Source organism: Nyctereutes procyonoides, unplaced genomic scaffold, assembly GCF_905146905.1.
Source record: "Nyctereutes procyonoides isolate TBG_1078 unplaced genomic scaffold, NYPRO_anot_genome, whole genome shotgun sequence".
NCBI classification, from domain to species: Eukaryota; Metazoa; Chordata; class Mammalia; order Carnivora; family Canidae; genus Nyctereutes; species Nyctereutes procyonoides.
In genome coordinates this window covers 22,607,731-22,630,858 of record NW_026575132.1, presented here as the reverse complement: position 1 = coordinate 22,630,858, position 23,128 = coordinate 22,607,731, and the positions used below count along the sequence as shown (strand labels likewise).

Here is a 23,128-nt window from a genome sequence, read left to right as displayed (position 1 = left end):
CCCCCCCCACCCCCACCCCGCTGCAGCCCCCAGGGAAAGAGGAGGGGAAAGCGGGGCCCCCGCGCGCCCCCGGCCCCTCCCCTTCCTCGCCGTCTACCCCTTCCAGCCGCTTCCCATCCCTCCCCCTCCAGCCCCGAGAAAGTTTGACGACCGCAAAGGAAACCGAAAAAAAAAGTTGTCCGGCCGGGTCCTGGCGGGCGATCAGCATCTCTTTTGTTCGCGGCGAACCCACAGCCCCCCTGACGTCACCCGGGGCCCGGGCCAATGGGCGCGCGGTCGGCGGCGGCGGCGGCGGCGGCGGCGGGGGGGGGGGGAGGGGGAGGGGGGCGGGGGGGGGAGGGGGGAGGGGGGCGGGGGGCGGGGGCCGGGCGTCCCTCCTCCGCGGCGCCCCGGGCCTCGCGGGGGGCGGGAGGGGACCGTCCCATATAAGCCGGGGCGCCCCGGGCTCGGCCGCCCGCGCCGGCTGCGCTCTGCAGGGGGAGGAGGGCAGCGCCGCCGCCTCTCGTCCCGCCCTCTGCTCGCCCTCGGCCCGTCCGGCCCCTGCGCCCTCGGCGGCCCCGCAGGGAGCCCCCCGCCCCCCGCCCCCCGCGGCTTGCACGGGGAGCCCGGCTCGGCGGCCTCTCGCCCGCTGCTGAGCGCGTGTCCGCGCGGCGCTCGCGATGCTCGGGGCTCCGGGGGCCCGGCTGCGGCTGCTGCTGCTGCTCGCGGTGCCCGCCCTGGGGGCCGCGCTGCGCTCGGCGGGGGCCGCCCGGGGCCGGAGGCAGGCGCAGCAGATCGTGCAGCCCCAGGGCCCCGCGGCCGGCGGCCAGAGCAAGCGTGAGTACTGCCCGCGCGCCGCCCGCCGACTCGCGCCGAAGTTTGCAGCGCGCGTGGGCGAGCGAGCGCGTGGGAGCCCGGGCCGCCGGGGTGGGGGGACCGAGGCCCGCCTTTGCATGCTCCCTGCGGGACCCCTGCGGTCCTTGCGCTGCTGACTCCCTTTGCTACTAAGTAACTGAGTATTTTTGAACTGGGAGTTGGGGGGGAGAGAGGGCTGCTAGATAGCTGTGGGGCTGCCAACCAACTTGAGAGCGCTTTGGGGGCCCTTCAGGCCCCTTCTCCAAGAACACAGATGGGAACTCCTGTCCCAGCTTTTCAGAGACACACCCTCCCCTAGCCTGGGCTAACGGAAACTGCTTAAAGTCCTTCTTGACTTACTCTCCACCCCACCCCACCCCACCCCACCCCAAAAGCATTGAAGGTCCTTGCATATTTTAAAAGGAGGTTGCAGGTATCTGCTTTCCAAAATCTTTCCATTCCTTTGATGTAGACCCCTGGCCAGATGGAAATGACATCACTGTAGAACATTTAGCTAAGTTAAAAGATGAGGGAGGGTGGGGTGGGGGGAAGGAATACCTGAATATCTACGTGTGCAGATTGTGGTTAACTCTTCGGGGAGCTAATTTCTTATATTTTTTCGTGGAATATTGTTATCGGAATACTAATTCTGATGTTCTGATGAGTGAGTTGTTTTTCTATGTTTGTTGCTCAGTGTCATCCATTTAGTTGTGCAAGAAAATTCCATACTTTGGAAGAAAGGGGGGATGCAGATGGAATGACTTTTTTTCTTCGATCCTTTATAGCTGGCTGTTACGACAATGGGAAACACTATCAGATAAACCAACAATGGGAGCGCACCTACCTGGGAAATGCCTTGGTTTGTACCTGCTACGGAGGGAGCCGAGGCTTTAACTGCGAGAGTAAACCTGAACGTAAGTGGGGGGGGGGGGGCTGGCAGTTGGAATCCTTTAGTATATGGGGAACTGGTACCTGTTAATTAAACTTAGCATTGGTAATAAAAATACACACACCTTTTCCCCAGTACAATTTTCTGTCTTTTCCTCTTTAAAAAGTGTTAAGAACCGCTTCCATTTGCCTTTCACGTGTTACTTCTACCTTTAAAACCAAAGAACCGGTGTATCCCAAAGTAGTCCCTAGAGTCTTCTTTTTGTTTTATTCTCCCAAAGTTGTTTTTTTTTTTTCTTCCAAAGTTGTTGATGAGAAAATGGAAGGTTTTGTGTTCCCCGTCCAAAAAAAAAAAATGCTTATAAAATTTTAATTTATTAGAAAGGAATTTCAGATTTTCAACTGTAAGGTTATGGGCCAGGAAACTCTCTGGGCACTCACTATATTATAAAGTGATTTGCCAGCTACCAAAAAACCACTAACCACTTGCTTCAAAGTTCTCGTTCTTTTATGACCATTGTCCTGTTTCTTGTTAATCATGGCAACTCCTACAGAGGAGCACTGGTGAGGCTGACATGGAAATAGTAGGATTAAGAAATGACAGTGCCTGGTGGGAGGTGGGGCTCTTCACATTGTTTGCTTTTCCGTGGACCTTGGGTTGGCTGGCTGAGTCAGAGATCGGAATCTGAAGCCTTCCTTCACAATCCGGCAGCTTTTTCCTAAGGGCCTGAGAAGCCTCTACAATAGAAGTTAATTTACGGAAAATTGGGAGGACTGGTCAAAATTGAAACGCTGAGGCTTCATTAAAGCCTGGGGTACAATCTAGATCTCCCATTTAAATGTTTTCACATTCTTCGGTTGTACCATGCTACTCAGAATGGAAGAGTGAGTGTTTCTCTGGATGGGATTAGTGGAATAGAAATGCTTTTACATACGTGAGGCCCACGTGGACTTTCCTTCTCTCCTCAGCTGAAGAGACTTGCTTTGACAAGTATACGGGGAACACCTACCGCGTGGGTGACACTTATGAGCGCCCTAAGGACTCCATGATCTGGGACTGTACGTGCATCGGAGCTGGGCGTGGAAGAATTAGCTGCACCATTGCAAGTAAGAAGGATATTCTGTAAAATGACGCTAAAATATCATTTATGTCAAGTGAGAAAGACATTCCATAAAGATGCTCAAATATCATATATGTGAATTTCTCCAGTACCATCATTGTCGCTTTCTGTTACTCATGACTGGTTTACCCCCCCACCCCCCACCCCACCCCACCCCCGTGACCAGTTGCTCTGATGTGGTCACCCGGCTGGTTCCGGGGCTTCTGGAAGGTGGCTCTGTGCCCAGGTGGAAATGGTGTTGAGCCTGTGTGGAGTTACGAGTACCAACGGGATCTCTTGAGTTCCATTTCAGTTAAGACATACTTAAAGGAATTGTCCATTTTATATTACCTGGGCATCTTCAAGCCAGCCTGATGAAGTGATCATCCTCAGTGATGAGGAAGATGGTCTCAAAGAGTGAATTAGCCACCGTGGGGTGTGCTCTTCTTGCTTGTGAGGCAGAGACCTCTTGCATCTCACAGATGCAGTCTGGTGTCTTTGTGACCTATAGTTTTTACACAGGAAGCAAATCTCTATTCCCAAAGGTAGGATGGAGTGATTAGCCTACTAGTGTTTCCAAAGACCTTTGGGGACTGTGTTGACTCTCATCGATTCTAGTTTAGCCAAGGCAGTCTTTCCACTATGATTCACCGGGTTACCAACAGGCTCCATTAAAGTATTTCGTTTGTTTAATCCATCCTTTAAGTGTAAGTTGCTTGAAAGGCTTCTCTCCAAAAGAACAAAGCAGTCCCTTGTGAACAGACCCAATCAGCTTTTCCCATATTTAATGTTAGGGTTTATTCAAGTTTGTTGGCAGTCTTAACACTCAGTGGTCCACAGCATTTATAGTCGAGGGGACATTCAGCCTTTGGATGTGCCACTATGCCTAACAGCCTGGAAGGGTACCCAGATTGCCTTACTTGCGAGGTATATACGTCTACTTGATTTGTGCCAATATGACATATTTGTCTTCGGGTAAAATGGGGGCTCTCCCACTCCTGAAAGCTGGAAAGCTATGCCAATGTGATGTGGCTTTGTCATTCAGTCGGGCTCACCCTGCTGTGTGTGTGTGGAGGTCATGCCTGCCAGCCTTTCTTTTCTGCTCTAGGACCAATTTCCTGTGATCTCTCTGAGGAACCAGGATTTATGACCTCTTTTCTTGCCATTCAGTTTTCTGTGTGATTTCCCATCATGCTTAAATTAAGACATTTAATTATTGAGTAACCCAAAGTGGCCAGATCTGTTAAGTTTTCCCCTACTTCTGATGGGTAAGGTGTTCTCTGTGTCCTTACTTTGGCTAACCTAAATACCTACCCAAATGGAATATGAAATCTTCTCCTCTCCTCTCCTCTCCTCTCCTCTCCTCTCCTCTCCTCTCCTCTCCTCTCCTCTCCTCTCCTCTCCTCTCCCCTCCCCTCCCTCTCCCTCCCCTCCCTCTCCTTTTTCTCTCTTTCTTTTAATATTCTCTCTCTCTCTAACATTTGCCTTTTGTCTTGAACAGACCGGTGCCATGAAGGTGGTCAGTCCTACAAGATCGGTGACACCTGGAGGAGACCACATGAGACTGGTGGTTACATGTTAGAGTGTGTCTGTCTCGGTAATGGGAAAGGAGAATGGACCTGCAAGCCCATAGGTGTGTGACTCTGAGGGATGAATGAGATGTGGGGAGGCAGAGTCAAAATGTTGGGTTAAATGAAAATCCATGGGGACCCGGGATCTGAATGTCAATTCAAAAAAGAATGAAATGGAAATTTCATTTCAAATACTGAAATATTTTATAATCTGTGGTCCTGAAGGAGCCAGATGAGAAAGTGCAAATCATTGATAAAAGTCTTAATTTTGTTTCAAAAGCACAAGATAGAATTGAAAGGTTTAGGAAAAAGTCATTTCTTTGGTTTAATATTTGGTCTCAGATTTCTCCTTGGCCAAGATGTAAATTAGTTAAAAGGAAAAAAATGGCACTTTTGACACATTCCTATGTTGGAACAGGCTGGGCTGAAACAATATTGTGTGTGCTCTATCACACCTTGGTAGTTTGTTTGTTTGTTTGTTTTTTTTTTTTCAAAATAAACATTTTTGAGCGTCTTTTGGCCTCAATCTTCAGTTGAACTCTATAATTACAAATCTAAGTTTCTGCCTATAAATTTCACTGTTTACTTCTTATTCGTGAATTCAAGGGCTTTTATTTTGCTTTGTGTTATAGTTGTTTTTGCAGGAATCAAATTTTAAACAACTTTCTCATCCTTTTTTTTTAACCCATTCATAATTAAGATTGGAATTGTGCATAGTTTCCCACAGATGAACACATATCTAGATCGTTTTCACTGAAATACTGGTGTGAACAGTGGTGCTAGCTGAGTATATGCAGTCCATGTACTTATTAGGAGAACAGAATTTCTGTCTGCCAGCTGGGCTTGAGCTTTCTTTCGCTTTGGTTACTTACTATGTGCTTAGTTACAGGGCGTGCCCTTCTTTTTGAACAGAGTGCCACTTAAAAAAAATGTGGCTGGATTTTTGCTTACACAATATACTTTAAATTACAAGGAGACTGCACAATTCAAAATAACCCTTTTTTCCCCCTGTTTTTCATCCAAATTTCCCTACAGCGGAGAAATGTTTTGATCACGCTGCTGGGACTTCCTACGTTGTTGGAGAGACCTGGGAAAAGCCGTATCAAGGCTGGATGATGGTGGATTGTACTTGTCTGGGAGAAGGCAATGGACGTATCACCTGTACTTCTAGAAGTATGTTTTAACTCTTTATGCTCAAGATGAGGCCAGGTATTGTTTTCGGATTCCTAGAGAGAATTGTAATATGATGTCACTTGGAGCACACCCAATACACCAGGATGCTTTGGTAACATTTGGATGTCCCCAGTCAACTTATTCTGCTTCTTCAAAGAAAAGTAAAGAGTTTAATAAGGTCTTAGGCAATCAGCTACTAAGAAGGAACCCAAGTGGTCATTTAAATGCCAACTGTGCTGTGGACTTGAAGATCAGTTGCAAGTGTTTAAATTATCACTGAGATATTTTCCAAGTATTAAGAGCAAAGAAATCGTTAAAATAACATGCAAACACCTCTTTGGGCATGTAGATACTATTGACCTAGACTGGAGGAAAGTTCTAAAGTTTTAGGTTTCCTTCTATGTTTGAAGTTTATTTATTTTTTAAAGATTTTCTTTATTTATTCATGAGAGACACAGAGAGAGAGAGAGAGAGGGAGAGAGGGAGGCAGAGACACGCCCTGGGCCAAAGGCAGGCGCTAAACTGCTGAGCCACCCAGGGATCCCCTCTTTCTATGTTTGAAGTTTAAATAGGGCATATTCATCAGCAAAATTGAGGAAAATAAAAAGTACTTATAGGTTAAAATTGTGTGTCTACCTGGGGTTGAGGACAGTGTTTCTTACCCAAAGCTCCTAAGTGGGCTTCTTAGTGCCATAAAGAAGCTGGCCTCTGGCACACACGACTCCTCCTTCTGAGATTGCCTTGGGGATTCAAGGCTCCTTTTTTTTATACCTTTCAAACAAATAGCAACCATAGAATTGATTGAAGCAAAACCTCCATTAACAGTTGGTGTTATTAATAAATCTTAAATCTAAAATATATTGAACCTATTTTCTTTCTTTATCTAGCTTAAAGTATTTAACCGTCTTCACATACTCATCACCCAAATTTGAATTCTTTGCTAATAAAAAATAAGTCTTTGACGGAAAGTGATAATAATTCTGACAGTCTTTCCCAGAAACTTGCTGGTTCATTAGATCTTTTGCATTTAAAATGGTATTATGATCGTCAGACTTTCAAGACCTTGGTGGCGATGACTCAAACCCTCATCTATTATTTAAAGCTCTTCTAATAACAAGTTTGGGATAAGTTCCTCAAAGAAAAGCCGTTTATTCCATGAAGTTTTATAAGTCCTCTACTTTGTACAGAATGGTATAGGAACACAAAACTGAATTGGACAGTAGCCCAGCCTCCGAAGAGCACTTAGTAAGTAGGTCAGGGAGATGAGAAAGGCTTATACATATTCATCTTCTACAGAGCACAAAATTAGGGACTTCAAGACAAATACTGAGAATAGTGCTATGGGGGTTTTAGGGAAGACAGTCCTTTTAGCAGGGATTTGGGGAAAGGCTGTATGTAACCAGCCCGTCTTCATCCAGACCTCCATTCTGGTGGTAGATCCACGTGTCTGGGTATTTGTATGGACTTATATCAACCGTCTGATTGTTTTCTCTCACCCAGTGAGATGACTTTCTGATTCTGATGCAAATAAGATCCTCTCTTCTCTCTGGATAGCATATGGGCAAAACTGGATTATTACTGAAACAATCCACTTACCAGATGATTGAACACATAGGCTGATGGCAATTCAGTCACAAATTACAAAATGCCATTTTTTCCATGGAGGGTTAATGCCAAGCAATTCAAAAGAAACCATTTGATTGGTGATTTTAAATCCGTGTGTGCTGGGGGAGGAGGGAAAGAACATTTTAGTCAAAGTTGGTAGTCCCCTGAACTTTCTTACATAACAAATGAAGAAGCAGATGCTGCTGTCTTTTTAGCTTCTTTGGGGCAAGTGGGGGAGACCTTTTGAACCTTACTCTCCTCTCTATTGTTTATTAATCTCTGAAGAAAGTCCCCTCTTGGAAGGCTGGTCATATACAGTAATTACAGGGAGAAAGCAGAGAGAGCCTGGGAAGGAAAGAGAGGGAAGAACAGAAAGCCAGAGAATGAACTTGATCAAAGGACCAATGTGAAAACAATTTTTAAAAAAAATTAATGAGTGAGAGATGATGAAAAAGTATTTTGGCAAACAGGGAAGCAGAACAAGACTAAATCATGCAAAATCACACATCTCTCTTTCTGCTGTAACAAACCAAATCCCATCTTTCAGGAGGTCGATGCCAGTGGTCGCCAGAGCTGGGTATAAACATTTCATCACCAAAGATTAGCTCACTGAACTTTCAGTGACTGCACTCTTTTTTGGGGGGTTGACTCTGGAGCTTTTTTTTCAGGTTGACCTGATTTGCATATTTAAATGCTTCCTTTCTGACACAGACAGATGCAATGATCAGGACACCAGGACATCCTACAGAATCGGAGATACCTGGAGCAAGAAGGATAACCGGGGGAACCTGCTTCAGTGCATTTGTACGGGCAACGGCAGAGGGGAGTGGAAGTGTGAAAGGCACGCATCTCTGCAGACCACTTCCACCGGTGAGCATGGAACCAGCAGGGCCCGAATCGGGAAGGCATTCCAAAAAAATATTTCAGCAACTCTGTCTTTCCTTTGACGTGCCATTTGAGGATGAGTTGCAGGGTTTCTGCTAATAATCTGAGTTCGTTTACAGATTGTTAGTCATTAAGACTTTGTCTAATGTCAGGTTTGAAATATAAATAAAAATGAAATAACAATCTTAGTGGGGGGAGAAAAGCAGTGTTAGCCCCAAGAGATTAAACTGACCTTTAAGGAAATGCTAATATTATAAAAGCTACACAACTGATGTATAGATATATATACCCATACACATCCCCACGCCTGTGCATTTTAATGGAAACGAAAGAGTTACGATGAGTTACATGACTATTTGATTCTTCTGCTAGGACAAGGGGAAAAAAAAGTACAGTTGTTCTTTTTCAAAATGGAATATATTTCCTTGTCCTGACATTCAGCTTTCTTTGTAGCAGAAACAATCCTTTATATGTGGTTTCCATGCTCCAGCAAAACTTTGTTGCATTCCATAAAATAATGCACAATCATTTTCTTCATGTATTGGCATTCACAATTCCAGAAATTCAAGAGGCCTAGAGATGAGAATAAATGAAACAATGTCTAAGGATTTAAAGAGAGAGAGAGAGAAGTTTTCATTACTTCTAGTATGAGAATGAGATATTTGCACTGTAGCTTGCTTTGGAAGAGTCTGAAAGACAGAAATACGACGATTGAGGGTGTGTGCTTGTTACATTCTTAATAATATCTCAAGTTTTCACTGAATAACGTACTAGCCATTGTTGCTTAGCCTTTTATCAGTGAGTCATTAGGCTAAAAATATTTATGCTTTGTTTAGATTTTCCTCCTTTTGATGAGTTTTCATCTTGTTCTGAGCACTTCTGAAGGTGAACAAGATTAGATTTGGTGGTATCTTTGAGTTATGTGATTATTATCAGTGAAATTACTGTTAAACAAAAAAAAAAAAAAGAAAGAAAAACCAATTACAAAGATCAATCTCCTGAAATAGTTTAAATTAAGACTGTAGCTGGGATTTAATGGGGGTAAAGATTCAATAAATGTCTATTTTTATTAATATTATGAATATTATAGAGAAAAGGTCCTGTTCAAAAAAGTTTGAGAAACATTGGGCCGAACAAAATGGAACCTCTTTCTGTAGGATCTTTACGTTCTTTTGCATTGTGGCTCTTCAGTGGAGTATATAAATATAGATGACGTCTCCCTAGCGTGTGTGACCATGGGACCCACTGTCTGACATGTCTTTGGGTTCTAGTGTTGAGCAGCACTTAGGGAGACGCTGATTTCAGTCTGCAGTTATTCTGGCATCAGTTCTCCCTGGTGTTTGGGAGAACAGATTTCTCAAAGGTTTTTTTTTTTTTTAAAAAAAAAGAACAACATATTCTGTGGTCTTACTCTGAAAGGAAAGCTCTGTTAAGAGGATGGATTGGTTTTAGAAACACACACACAGACACACACACACACACACAAATCCCCAAATGATCCGGAAGAGAAACAAAATGTGGAAGGAGGGGCAACTTCTAGAGAATCCCAAGGTGTTCTCTGATGAGCTCAGAGGCACACGATGACCATGGGGGGGACTTCTCAAAAACAACATCAGGAAGAGAAATGCCCAATGGTATTGAACTTACGAAAGCTGCTAAGAGAGCAAGGGTGAGGCAGACCGTCTCAGGAGAAGGGAGAGGCATGAAGACAGCGCAGGTTACGTGAGGGAATGAGGAGATGAGGCTTAGAGCAAGGGAGGAAGGGGACCGTGAGCTTCCTGGCGTGAGTAGGAATTATTGAGGGCATCTGCTCTGTTGAGTGGCGGGATAGTGCCTGCGATGTAGAAATGCAATCCCAGTAGCTGCAGATAAGCTGGGAGATGGAGACCATCTGGAGGATTCTTACAGAGTATTTCCTAGGCTGCATGTAGAAGCTTCTGCAGAAAGGAAGGGGCATTTCCTTCCAGTTGCAGGTCAGTAACGCGGTGGATTTCAGAGCGATCTGTGTGGGACCCTGAAGATCCCAAGTCTGGAAGGTAGTTGTTGTCTCTTATCCAGCATTGTGACTGTCCCTTCTCATGCCCTCAGGATCTGGCCCCTTCACAGATGTCCGGACGGCCATTTACCAGCCCCAGCCTCACCCGCAGCCGGCTCCCTATGGTCACTGCGTCACGGACAGTGGCGTGGTTTACTCTGTGGGGATGCAGTGGCTGAAGACACAAGGAAATAAGCAAATGCTTTGCACTTGCCTGGGCAATGGAGTCAGCTGCCAAGAGACAGGTCTGCATTATCTTTTCAAAAAACAGTGCTGATAACTTTTTATTAATTTTTGGAAGGCAATACATTCATTTACAGGAAAAAAAAAAAGGTAAAACAGTAAAACAAGCTTATAATCTATAGAAAAGCTTATAATCTTACCACCCTGTGATAACAACCAGGTTGGCATTTCATATATTTTCTTCCAATCTTTTTAATCTATGTATTTTCTTTCCCCTACTGGGGATTCAACTGCTATGTATTATCTTTATTTGTCTAAAATGTTGTTACAAGAGAGTTGCTTTCTGAATAGCAAATCAGCCTTAGTTTAGACAGTAAATCGCACGTTTCTGGAGCTTCTCGATGGAAGCTTCTCTCAACAACCTGATGCGTTTTTCTCTGGGCTACCAAGCGGTAGTAACGATAGCAGTAACAATCGATGCACTTAACTTTTCCCCTAGAATAACCTTGTGTATTAATGATGAAGGCACCCACAGAGTCGTATACACCCCTCCAGTATACTCTGAGCAGCATTGTTAGTCAACCTGTATTCATATACCTTTACAAATGGGGAAACTGAGGCATGGCAGCAGAGATGGCAACAAAAGACATGGGCAGAACTCAAGCATCCCTCCATCTGCAGAAGACCAGTTTCCTGAGTAACACATATTTTTTAAAGATTTTATTTATTCATGAGAGACGGAGAGAGGCAGAGACATAGGCAGAGAGAGAAGCGGGCTCCATGCAGGAAGCCCAATGCGGGACTCGATCCCAGGACCGCGGGATCAACTCAACCACTGAGCCACTCAGGTGCCCCCCGAAGTGACACATTTTGACTGACATTAACTAGGTGATTATCTCTACTGGCAGCTTGAGGGCACAAGCTCAGTCTCAAGCTAGAAATAAGCAGCTACTGGTAGGAGATAAGTGCAGCCTTATTTACCGAGACCCTTTTGGTTTTGCTTGTAGCCGTCACCCAAACTTACGGTGGCAATTCAAACGGGGAGCCATGTGTCTTACCATTCACCTACAACGGCAGAACTTTCTACTCCTGCACCACAGAAGGGCGGCAGGATGGACATCTGTGGTGCAGCACTACTTCCAATTACGAGCAAGACCAGAAGTACTCCTTCTGTACAGACCATACTGGTGAGTCTCCCAAGGGCAACACGCAGCAGAGAAAAAAAGTCATTTCTCATCCCTACTTTCATTGGCAGCCTTCTAGCCATTAATCTTGAGGCTGCAGAAGAAGTAGCACTTTTGTTTGACCTGGACCCAAGAGGCACGAAGCCGACTTGGCCGCCCAAGATCCTTCCATGTTCCCCAGGACCCTTGAGAAGTGACACCAAGGGGGAAGCCCTCCACTTCAATTATTTTAGACGTGTTGGGATCACGATGTGATTAAAGATACGGGTATATTAAAGTCCGTAGGCAATCCCGCAGGGCTAAAGAACACACAGGGTGGATGCCTGAGTGCTTTTGCTTCTCTTCTGGTTAAAACTATGTTTTATTCAAAGCAACCATTTGATCTTTTCTTTCCTGGCTGGGAAAATGAGAGTGAGATTGGATTTAAATCTCTTTTGAAGGTGAAGGTGAATACGCCAAGGAAGCTTGCAACTCTATTATCAGGCCTCCTTTATTCTGAGGTAGACTCCCTGTGAATTAGCTTCAGAAACCTGGCTCACTTGGAACTTTCCTGTAGATATGCCCCGCTGTACGCTGAGAGGCTCAGTTGTGTAATATTTTCCTTCCTATTTGTGTACTACCCTGGGCAGTTTTGGTTCAGACTCGAGGTGGAAATTCCAATGGTGCCTTGTGCCACTTCCCCTTCCTGTACAACAACCGCAACTATACGGACTGTACTTCTGAGGGCAGGAGAGACAACATGAAGTGGTGCGGAACCACGCCGAACTACGATGCTGACCAGAAGTTTGGATTTTGCCCCATGGCCGGTAAGATGAAACCCCGTGGTCCATCCAATTATGGAGTTAGACAAAAGAATAGTGTCCAGTTTACTCCCATTTCACCCATTAAGTGTTTAATTTTCAGACAGCACAAAACTACAATTATTTATATGATTGTAAAATCCTTTTGGTATAATTTAACACCCAAAAATATGTAAATACATTAAGAATACTTTTTAAAACATCTGGAAATGCAAATTTTTCACAGGTTTGTCATTTGTAAGGAGCACACAACTGAGCTTAAAATATTCCGTGTGCAACTGCTGCAGACACGGACCTGCAATATTCACACACAACTGTGGTTCACTCAGAATCAGCTCTATCACTTAAGGAAATACCAAAATGGCCAAAACTATGTTTTCTGACAATTATGGGATCTTTTCCCATTTAGAGAGATCAAGTTGGTACAAGTGGGGAAAGGGGAGTCCATACCTTTTGTTTTCAAGTTTCAAGAACCCCATAGATTACATTTGATCTTCGACCTGTAGAACCAAGAACCACGAACTATGCATCATCAGGTGTACGTATAAGGCAGTGAAACCCAAGAATACTACTTACACTCACTTTCATTTCTTTCAACATTTCATTCTCAAGAGAGAAGGTTGGATTTAGAAGAAGACCATGCTTTAGCTATGTGTTCTATACCCGAACACAGAGTTTCCCTCTGGGATAGAATAAACTGGAACTAGAAAAAGTTATGGGGCAGTAGTCAACATCAGTCTTCTAGAACAATGCAGACCCGTTGTGTGAACCTGTAGGTATTATCGTGCTTTAACATCCCCCAACCTTTCCTGCAATGACTCCCTACCGCATACTTCCCCTTTGGATTGAGTTTGCTCTCTGGGACTCAAAGCTCTACACAGGCCCAGAATAGCACTGAGACTTCTTTGAGGCTCACCAGACTGCTTTCACAGTGAGAGTTCTTAGGATAACCACGCTGGACCGATGATACAGCATATGTTTTTAGACCCTGTATCATTTTCCCATCCATTTCTATCCAGCCCATGAGGAAATCTGCACAACCAATGAAGGGGTCATGTATCGCATTGGAGATCAGTGGGACAAACAGCACGATATGGGCCACATGATGAGGTGCACATGCGTTGGGAATGGTCGTGGAGAATGGACTTGTGTTGCCTACTCCCAGCTCCGAGGTATGCTTGCTTATTAATGAGAACATTTGATAGAAACAGGAGCACAGAGAGGACCAAGTTTGTATGTGGAAACTTGTAGTTTACCAAGAGCAGGAGAGGAACTATGCGGGGCCACACCATCGGTCTCCTGTGCAGGATAAGCCTCTCATGTTAGGCAGCCAGTGGAGAAAAGCTGGCAGAGCAATTCTAGAATTCTGAAGCATCCCAGGATGTGAGTACTTACACTGAGCTGAGAAGATGACTCCAAAGGCACAAGGATCTGATCCTTTTAGCTTCTAGATATGCCATGGGAGTCACGTCGAGGAAAGATTGGACAGTTTCTGTAAAGAAAAGAGACTTTGCTGGCTTTTTTAAAAGATTTTATTTGAGAAAGTGAGAGAAGACTAGTAGGGGGAAGGGCAGAGGGAGAGGAAGAAACAGGCTCCCCGCTGAGCTGGATCCCAGGACCCTGAGATCATGATCTGAGCTGAAGGCAGACATTTAACCCATTGAGCCACCCAGGTGCCCTGACACTTTGCTGTTCTAAAATCAGATCCTTGCAGATCCAAACTGAAGGTGACAGAGAGACCTATTTCTTTTGCGCAACTCAAATGTTTTCCTTTGGATCCTGGCATATGATAGAGGGATGGCGATTTATTAAAACCATTTTAGTACTTCTGTTTCTTTGATTTGAAAACCGAGATTTAGGTAGAACTCTGAGCTAATAAATATTTCGTGTAACTGGTATGTTGACATTGGCCTGAACTCGTTCTCCTTTTGTGGGTAACACACTCCAGGAGTAATCATAATTCCGCATGATATTGCAGAAGTGAAAAGAACCCTAGAAAGACATACAGATCAACTCTTCACTTTCCAAATGAAGGAACTGAGACCCAAATGGGGAAAGTAATTTCTCAGGATCTCTCAGAGAGTTAGGAGCAGAGTTGGCCTAATTTTCTTTTTAATTTCACAAATGCCATAGATGTTATATTATTTCCCAAATCCACGTATCTCCCCATCCCACCTGTTACGGAGATCAGACCATGACACCGTGCTGGGTGCTTCCTAAGTATATTTGATCTTTCTCCCTATTTCTCAGAGCAAGCAGAGATCTGAATGACGTTATCATCTAAGCAAGAACTTTTCCAAAAGTAAAACATGCATTTATTAAAAAATTACCTTTCCACGGGAAGGTATATTTTACCACATTCTGGTAGTTGTATATACTTTGGCCTCTGATATTTAAGTTTGTAAGAAAGAGCTTTTGTGATAAAGGATTATTTTTTCCAAAAATTGTATTCGTGACCAAACTTTGGAAAAAGTGTTTATTCCATGCTGGTAGAAAAGTTATTTTAGTGGGAGGTGTTGATAATTTGGTGAAAAAAACTGTACACTTTGAGAAGCTTGGTATTTTGGGGGTGCCTGGGTGGCTCAGTTGGTTAAGTGTCCAATCGGGTCATAATCTCAGGGTCCTGAGATCGAGCCCAGTTCCACCCTCAGTGTGGAGTCCACTTGAGATTCACTCTTTCTCCCTCTGCCCCTCCCCCAGCTTGCACAAGCTCTCTCCCTCTCTCTCTAATAAATAAATAAATCTTTATTTGAGAAAGAGAGCACACACACCAGGTGGAGGAAGGTACGGAGGGAGAGGGAAGAGCAGACTCCATGCTAGGCAGGGAGCCCAATGTGGGGCTCAATCCCAGGTCTCCAAGATCATAACCTGAGCCAGAGGCAGATGCTTAATGGACTGAGCCACTCAGGCCCCCTTAATAAATCTTAAAAAAAAAAAAAAAAAGCATGGCATTTTTAAATTTCATTGCAAAACTTAAGAAAGTTCTCCACCATCCCACTGTTTCCTAAACAGATCAGTGCATTGTTGATGACATCACGTACAATGTGAACGACACATTCCACAAGCGTCATGAAGAGGGGCACATGCTGAATTGTACCTGCTTTGGTCAGGGCCGGGGCAGATGGAAGTGCGATCCCATTGGTAATTAACTCTCGCGTCTAGATGGTTTTGGTTGCTGGGACTCGTTAACAAGTTTCAGATAAGGAGAGCGATTTCATATTACATCACTGAAGTTGACTTTGATCAGTGGCTTGCAGAGAGCTTGGTAAAATCTTTTCCCTAATCACGACCCAGTATATCAACTTGATGTTGTCACCCAGTTTGGTAACCCATGCAGGTTTATTTTAATGGAATAGAATTAGTTCTTTGGTTCTGAATCATAAAGAGAATCCGTGTTATGAAAGAGAACTTTCCTTTGCTGACTGTGCAGATGCACATGCCAGTAAATACCTCCTTCCAAATACTTTATTTTTCTTGGCTGCCCTTTATAATAGGTCTAAGCAAATAGCGAAGGTTGAGCCTTGACAGAGCTGCATGGCCAGCTTTAAGGTAACCCATTAATATTCCTTTACCAAAGGAGACCTGTTGCTCACTAAGAAAACAAACCCATCAGATGAGTTTGTTTGACCTGAGATGATCAAAGCTGATACAGAAGCCAGAGAGCTCTTTTCAGAAACTGCTCAGCAAGTATTCATAGTCAAAATCTAGTTCATCCATTTACATGTAAACTGGAGTCCTTCAAAATTTAAAGAGGTGTTTAAAGTGATATTTTGTTCTTACTATTCAAACGGCGAGTTGCATTAATGTAGGCAAAATAATATCTAATTTAGTTTTCTCAAACTGCCATTCAGAATGTCAGTATGTACTGAAATCTAAATCATACGATTTTTGTTTAGAAATAACTGTCTTTGTAGAAAACTAAGCATTTCTTCCACTGGGTGCTTTTTCTTTTTCTTTTGTATATTTTTTTATTGGAGTTCGATTTGCCAACGTATTTTTTTTTCTTTACTAATTGTCTTGTAAGGTAAAAGATATGAACAAAATATTTAGTAACCACATATATTTGTAAGGACAAATAAGTTATAAGTTTCCAATAAACTAAGAATATGCTAGCCCCAGCACACTGAAATTCAGTTTGTAGCTCTGAGTCTTCAATGCTGCTTCTTTTACTTTGTGTATATTTTAGACCAATGCCAGGATTCAGAAACCCGAACATTTTATCAAATTGGAGACTCATGGGAGAAGTATGTGCATGGTGTCCGGTACCAGTGCTACTGCTATGGCCGTGGCATTGGGGAGTGGCATTGCCAGCCTTTGCAGACCTATCCAGGTAAGTAGCTGAGTTGGTGCAAACCGAGAACTTCCAACTGAGTTGTGAAAACAGGGCAGCATCAGTGTTTTTAACACTCTGACACCTGTATTGGCTTCCTCTCTCTTTCCCATCTTTTGCTCTTATCACAATCTAAGAATCCGATATTTGACTAAAATGATTTTCCTTTCTCCCCAGTCAAGTAAAATATGTATAAGGCGGTGAAAATGTGCTGGTGTGTCAATTTGTTTCTGAACACTGTAGAGCATTCCGTTAAGTTAAAACGCTCCAACTAATTTGATCTCCTGTCTGCACGTGGAAATAGAAACCATGCTGGGAGCTACGCTGGGAGTGAAGGGTTGGGGTTTTATGTTATGACTCTCAACAGAGAGATTGCATAGGGGGATGATATGAAATACAGTATAGGGTATGTGGGTTCGCTGTGAGTTCGCTCAACATTTCATCCAGGGCCTCTTTGTGTCAAAATTTTCATTTGTTTGATCAATTGGAGTCTAGAACAAAGTATTCTGGGTCAAGAGTTGAGTAATTTAGTCAATTTTCTGCCCACGCAGTTCAAATATGCCCAAATGTTTATTGTTGGGGATTTTTTTAGGTCACAGGACATAATGAATGCCTAGCTGTAGGTGTGATTAACTCATTTTAGAAAAAGAAAACAAGTTTTTAAATTTAATTATAATAAGACATGGTGAATTGGGAAGCTCTCATCTTTAGTACCGGTTATTTGAGCAGCTACCGAGGTGCGGAGCCTCCTAGATTTCTGTTAACCTTAGGCTTGAAATAGGGCCCACATTCAGAAACCAAAAGAAGTTTTCAGAATGTCAGAATCTGCCTATGACACAAATTAAGATTAAGTAAACTAAACCCCTCCATAGTGTAGTCAGAGATTCACTATCGTAGAGAATCAGATACGGAACAATTTGGCCAAAGGTAGTTTGCCAAGACGTGGGTCCGGGTTGTCCGTGTGCTGTGAAAGAGATCCATGTCAAGCTCCACTCATCGTGTTCCCATTTGTAAAATGAGGAGATGAAAGCCCATTGCCTTTGAAGGTCTTTCTAGCACTAACAATCTAACGATCTCTGATCCTAAATACTAACCACCCAGATATACCCTTTCAACAAACTTGGAAGAAACCTGGTTCTCCCCAACCCTCAGGTACTGTTAGGGCTGTCAGAGGTGACTTTGCCTTAACAGGCTCACAGCACAAATTCACCTGGCTCTTAAGTTGTATTTCATGGCAGATTTGGGTGGAGAAATCACTTAATATAATTTTTTTTGTTTAATAATTTTTTAAAAATCTGATTGCAGAAATATGTTAAGTTCAGAAATTACATAATTGTTATTTTTCTTTAGTGAGGCAACTAAATGATAGAAACATCTAAAGGAATGCTCCCTAGTTTCTATGTTAATGATTGTTACTGGTGTGGCAACTTGTTGAAAATCATCCTCCATGATTTAGAGGGAAATTTTTTTTCTCACTCTTAACACAAGCCTTTTCACAAAGCGGCTCTCTGGAAGCGTTTAGGTGGACATGATGGGGTGAAATCTGGATGGAAAGGAAGCCTTCTGCTTTGGGGTTTTACAAGTCGACTTTGTTCCTACTATTTAGAAAGGGTAAGCGGAATGCCCAGTGAATATAGAGGAGGAGATTTGGAGAGGGGGCCGGTGTTTGCCCTCAGGACGCGGTTGGGTGCTTATCTCCATGCCTGGTTTGCTTAATGGTTCATGCCTAGCACATGGGGCTTTATGGGTGTGGAAAGAATGAAGGCGCCACAGATTACCGGTAGACTGCCTCTGAGCCTTGCCCTGTTTGCTCCTCCTACAGAGGATTTGGTGGAGTTGTTCAAACTGAGAGTAGATAAGAGGCATTTGGTTTGTCAATAAACAGCTAGGAAAGCACAGATCTCAGCAAATAAAATAGAGAAAAAAAGGACTGAGTCGCAAACTCATAAATATTTAACTTCCCCAGGGTCATCGGTACTGGAAATGATTCGTTTCAGCCTTATTTTAGACTGATTTTAAAAGTATACACATTGTGTCATGTTTCTACTTAGCTGTTTTATGGTTAGTCTGACCATACTGAATAAGAGAGGGAGTCCGGTTTTTACAATGGTAATTGCTAGCGTAGACCAGTTGGGTTCATTTTTGTTTTATCACATCCGATTGATGTCAGTGATGTCAGAATTTTCAGATTTCCTGTCTTCAGATCATATGTAGATGAAGGTAGAGTGGTAATCAGAATTTAGTTGACCTTACAAATGATGGACACAGTCGCTTTACTTTCTGAACAAAAATATACTAAATGCATGAAATCCACACTACTGTTCTGTGCAGTTCCCTTAAGGAACTGGGCTACGGTTCAAGCATGACTTTCAAAACCTACAATTTTGAACCAGTGCTTAAAGTTTTAGAAAGAAAAGAAACTTCTGTAGTTTTGCTCCATCGTGGAGGTAAAAACCAATGAGTCGCCTTTTCCTTTTGCCACCCTCCTCTTCGTGGACCAAGGGAACAGGATTATGGCTAAAGATGGGCAGTAGAGGACATTTGTATTGCCTTCCTGAAACTTGATAGATATTTTACCGTCATAACCTTTTGCTCTTAATTACACGCTGGTTTTTTGTTTTGGGGGGTTGTTTTTAGAGCAGTTTGGGTTCCCAGCAAAATTGAAAGGAAGGTACAGAGCTTTCCCATAGAGCTCCTGCTCCCACACATGCAGAGCCTCCCTGTTAACCCACATTCCCCACCACACTGGTGCATGTGTCACCATCGAAAAACCTGCATCGACACCGTCTTCACCCAATGTCTGTGCTTGACATTAAGGATCTCTCTCGTTGTTGTACATTCTGTAGCATTGTAAACTTTTCCTTCCCTCAATATTATGATTGCCAAACTAAGTAAAATACATACCAGGTGTCTCTTTCCTTAAGGAAAAAAAAATTTTTAATTGGATTTCAATTTGCCAAAATATGTCATATCACCCAGTGCTCATCCAGTCAAGTGCCTCCCTCAGTGCCCATCCCCCAGTCACCCCAACCCCCAGTCCACTTCCCTTTCCACCACCCCTTGTTCATTTTCCCAGAGTTAGGAGTCTCTCATGTTCTGTCTCCCTCTCTGATATCCCACTCATCTTCTCTCCTTTCCCCTTTGTTCCCTTTCACTATTTTTTATATTCCCTGAATGAATGAAACCATATAATATTTGTCCTTCTCTGATTGACTTACTTCACTCCGCATAATACCCTCCAGTTCCATTCATGTTGAAGCAAATGGTGGGTATTTGTCGTTTCAAATGGCTGAGGAATATTCCATTGTATACATAGACCACAGCTTCTTTATCCATTCATCTTTCGATGGACACCGAGGCTCCTTCCTTACGGAAATTATAGTAGGACTTCTTTAGAGGATCAATATTTAAACAACTTTATGCCAGTAATCATAAATAATTTATTGATGCTCACAGAAGTCACATCTCCAACATTTTACTCCATTATTTGTCTTATTTATTTAAATTTATTAAAAAACTTATTTATCTTTGTAAGGATCTTCATGAACAAGAAGACTAAGTTAAAAAGTCACATGCAATTAACTTATGCCAATTGATTAAAACAAACATCCAACCATGTTCTGTGAAATATACACTGCTTTAGAATGGAAAACTGAGAATTTTATCTGTGGATTTTGGTATTCACGTGGCTTTGAAATATGTACATTAAGTGGAATTAAGATCCAGAGAATATTTGTTAGTCTTCAACCACTTTGAATTATTCCCAATGTGGAAGCGAGTTTATTATTTTAAAACTTCTGAGTCTACAGAGACATGCAAGTTAGGTATTTGTTCTACTATAGAAAGCCTTGTTTTTAAAGAGAATTTAACAGCAAAGATAATACATTTGAAAATCCCCCTTTTTTTCCCTATGAGCTTTCAGAAAACTTAAATCTGTTAACAGTCTGGTGAAATGCCTTATGAAACTTGCAAAATGTGGCTTTTTTTGATAGAGTAGCAGTTAGAAATTCTTGGGAAGGTTATGACAAGGAACTTTATTTTATCTCTAATAAGTAGACCATTGATTGACATTGTAAAAAAGACAGTATTTAGGAAAAAGATGCTGTTCTGTTCTGCAAGCTTAAATGCTATTTCATTATTATCTCTTTTTTCATTATTATCTTAAATGGCATCTACACTATTAAGAAATTAATTCTGCTTCCCTTATATGTTTTTGTTTTTTTTTTTTTAAAGAAGAACCAAAACCATACTTCAAATTTTGTTGGAAACAGTCATACGTATTGAGTTGTGGAAATACTGAATTTAGTATATACTTCAAAATGCCATTTCATTTGGTAATTGCTTTTGAAAAGAAAAAAGTTGATCTCTTAATAATTTGAGCACTCTGTAGTAGGTTTTTGGAATACAGTTATTTAGTAAAACTGGAACTAAAACTTTTCCTCTAATAGGATACGTAGGCTGATAAATAAAACTGAGTCTTGCGGCGTCTGGCTGGCTGAGTCAGAAGAGTGTGCAACTCTTGATCTTGGCCGAGGTCATGAGTTCAAGCCCCCTGTTGGGTGTGGAGAGCCCCATGTTGGTTAAATTTGAAAAAGGAAAGAAAGAAAGAAAACTGAGCCTATAATTATTCACCTAGGACTCCATCCCATTTAGAAATTGCGTTTTACATCATGCCGTATGGCCTTTGGAATGTTTCCTTTTATTGGGTAGGTTTGTTCATGATGAAGAACGTTCACAAATGAGAATTTGCTTTAAAGAAGCTTAGTATGCTAAATAAATAGAGTTTGGATTCTGTGTCCCTTTATTTGGGTTAGGGTAGTTTCGCAATTTTCTCAAAATTCTTACTTTGAAAATGGAGAGTAAAAGCAAACTAAGAGGCATTTTTCAAATTTTATTTGCTATAAACAAGTTCTATTTGCATTTCTCATGTGAAGGACAACGATCTATTGACCAAGAAAGAATTTTGTTGCATTGATTTCCAAGGTCGGGATGTAGAAAATTGATCCCAGAATTTTTTTTTTATTATTCTACTCACATTTACTGATCAGCAAAACTGTCTTTTAATGATGGCCATCCATGTGCACTAAATGTTTAAGCCAAAGTAGGTGAATACCCAAGATCACCAAATCTCACATTTTCATTTTCAGGCACAACTGGCCCCGTCCAAGTAATCATCACTGAGACCCCCAGTCAACCCAATTCTCACCCCATCCAGTGGAATGCCCCAGAACCATCTCACATTTCCAAGTACATTCTCAGATGGAAGCCTGTGAGTATCCCACTCAGAAACTGGTCACACTGAGGCTGCCAAAATTAACACATTCTAAACGTTTTTTTTTTTCCAGCTTTTGAGCCAACAGGTCTGATTAACTGTCTGTGACTGGACATACAGATTTAGCTTTTTTGATATTTAGAAGGATTTAGAAAGATCTTCTTAACAAGGACTTAGAAATGATAATCCCTGAAACAATTCTTCCCCAATGTGGGAAGAGAATCTAAAGGCATCATATGTCTTTCAACTCTATCAGAGGAAAACAGTTACTGGCATCATTTCCATGATTTGAAAAATTAACATTTAGTGATTTGTGTTCACTTTTCTAAGGGAGCACTTCTTAAAACATTACTTTTGATCCTCTGAAGTTATTTAGATTGAAGGGAAAAAGAGATGGTGCAAGGGAAGAACACATGAGGGATGATAGTTGGTTTAAAAAGTAAACCTTGTGATTTTCTAATAAGGAGCATCTGGAAATTGAAAAAAACCATGCTGAGGAAGATACAGGTCCAGTAAGCTTTAGTTTTTCTTATCCTTTAAACCTGTCTGCTTTCCCTCGAAATTCGTAACTCACAACTTGAGAGACACTATTTCTCTCAGGTAGAAAATGCCCACTTTTAGTCACAGCTATTACATTCTAGCAATTAGCAACAAATCGAGGGGCACCTGGGTGGCTCAGTTGGTTGAGTGTCTGCCTTTGGTTGGGGTCCTGATCCCAGGTTCTTGTTCAGTGTCAGCTCCATGGTCAGTGAGGAGCCTACTTTTCTCCTCTGTCCCTTCCTTTTTTTTTTTTTTAAGATTTTATTTATTTATTCATGAGAGACATAGAGAGAGAGAGGCAGAGACACAGGCAGAGGGAGAAGCAGGCTCCATGCAGGAAGCCCGACGTGGGACTCGATCCGGGGTCTCCAGGATCATGCCCTGGGCTGAAGGTGGTGCTAAACTGCTGAGCCACCCGGGCTGCCCTGTCCCTTCCTTTCTGCTCCTGCTCTCTCTCTCTCTCGCTCTCAAATAAATAAATAAACAAATAAACAAATAAATAATTTGACTCATGCAGCTGTATTTAAACTCTCAAGGGAAAATTCAAGCTGTGAAGTCATTTATTTTTTTGTAGTATACTCAGTGCTCTTGTCCACAGTATGTGGAGCAGCCATTTCCAGAACTTTGTATCTAGTAGATGTTAGTCAATGGGATCACCATATTTTCCCCTCCAACACTTCCTTGTCTTTCACCTTTTCATCTTATCACCAATTTTATTTACTTTAAAG

At 42.5% G+C, this 23,128-nt stretch overlaps 1 protein-coding gene across 12 annotated transcripts in view; it reads left to right on the top strand.

The window, feature by feature from the left end:
* Positions 1–450: 450 nt before the first annotated feature.
* Positions 451–23,128, top strand: part of FN1 (fibronectin 1) — a 65,990-nt gene continuing 43,312 nt past the window's right edge. For 4 of the 12 annotated variants that reach the window (XM_055345036.1, XM_055345035.1, XM_055345029.1 and 1 more), the window contains exons 1-13: positions 453–816; positions 1,620–1,748; positions 2,692–2,829; positions 4,324–4,455; positions 5,429–5,566; positions 7,883–8,041; positions 10,145–10,336; positions 11,282–11,461; positions 12,088–12,264; positions 13,278–13,430; positions 15,271–15,399; positions 16,445–16,588; positions 21,736–21,857. In XM_055345036.1, coding sequence (XP_055201011.1) covers positions 660–816; positions 1,620–1,748; positions 2,692–2,829; positions 4,324–4,455; positions 5,429–5,566; positions 7,883–8,041; positions 10,145–10,336; positions 11,282–11,461; positions 12,088–12,264; positions 13,278–13,430; positions 15,271–15,399; positions 16,445–16,588; positions 21,736–21,857 — 1,950 coding nt within the window. In that variant the 5' untranslated portion in view covers positions 453–659. Of the gene's footprint in view, positions 817–1,619; positions 1,749–2,691; positions 2,830–4,323; positions 4,456–5,428; positions 5,567–7,882; positions 8,042–10,144; positions 10,337–11,281; positions 11,462–12,087; positions 12,265–13,277; positions 13,431–15,270; positions 15,400–16,444; positions 16,589–21,735; positions 21,858–23,128 lie in introns of all 12 variants that reach the window. The other 8 variants (XM_055345030.1, XM_055345028.1, XM_055345032.1 and 5 more) reach the window with 3 other exon arrangements.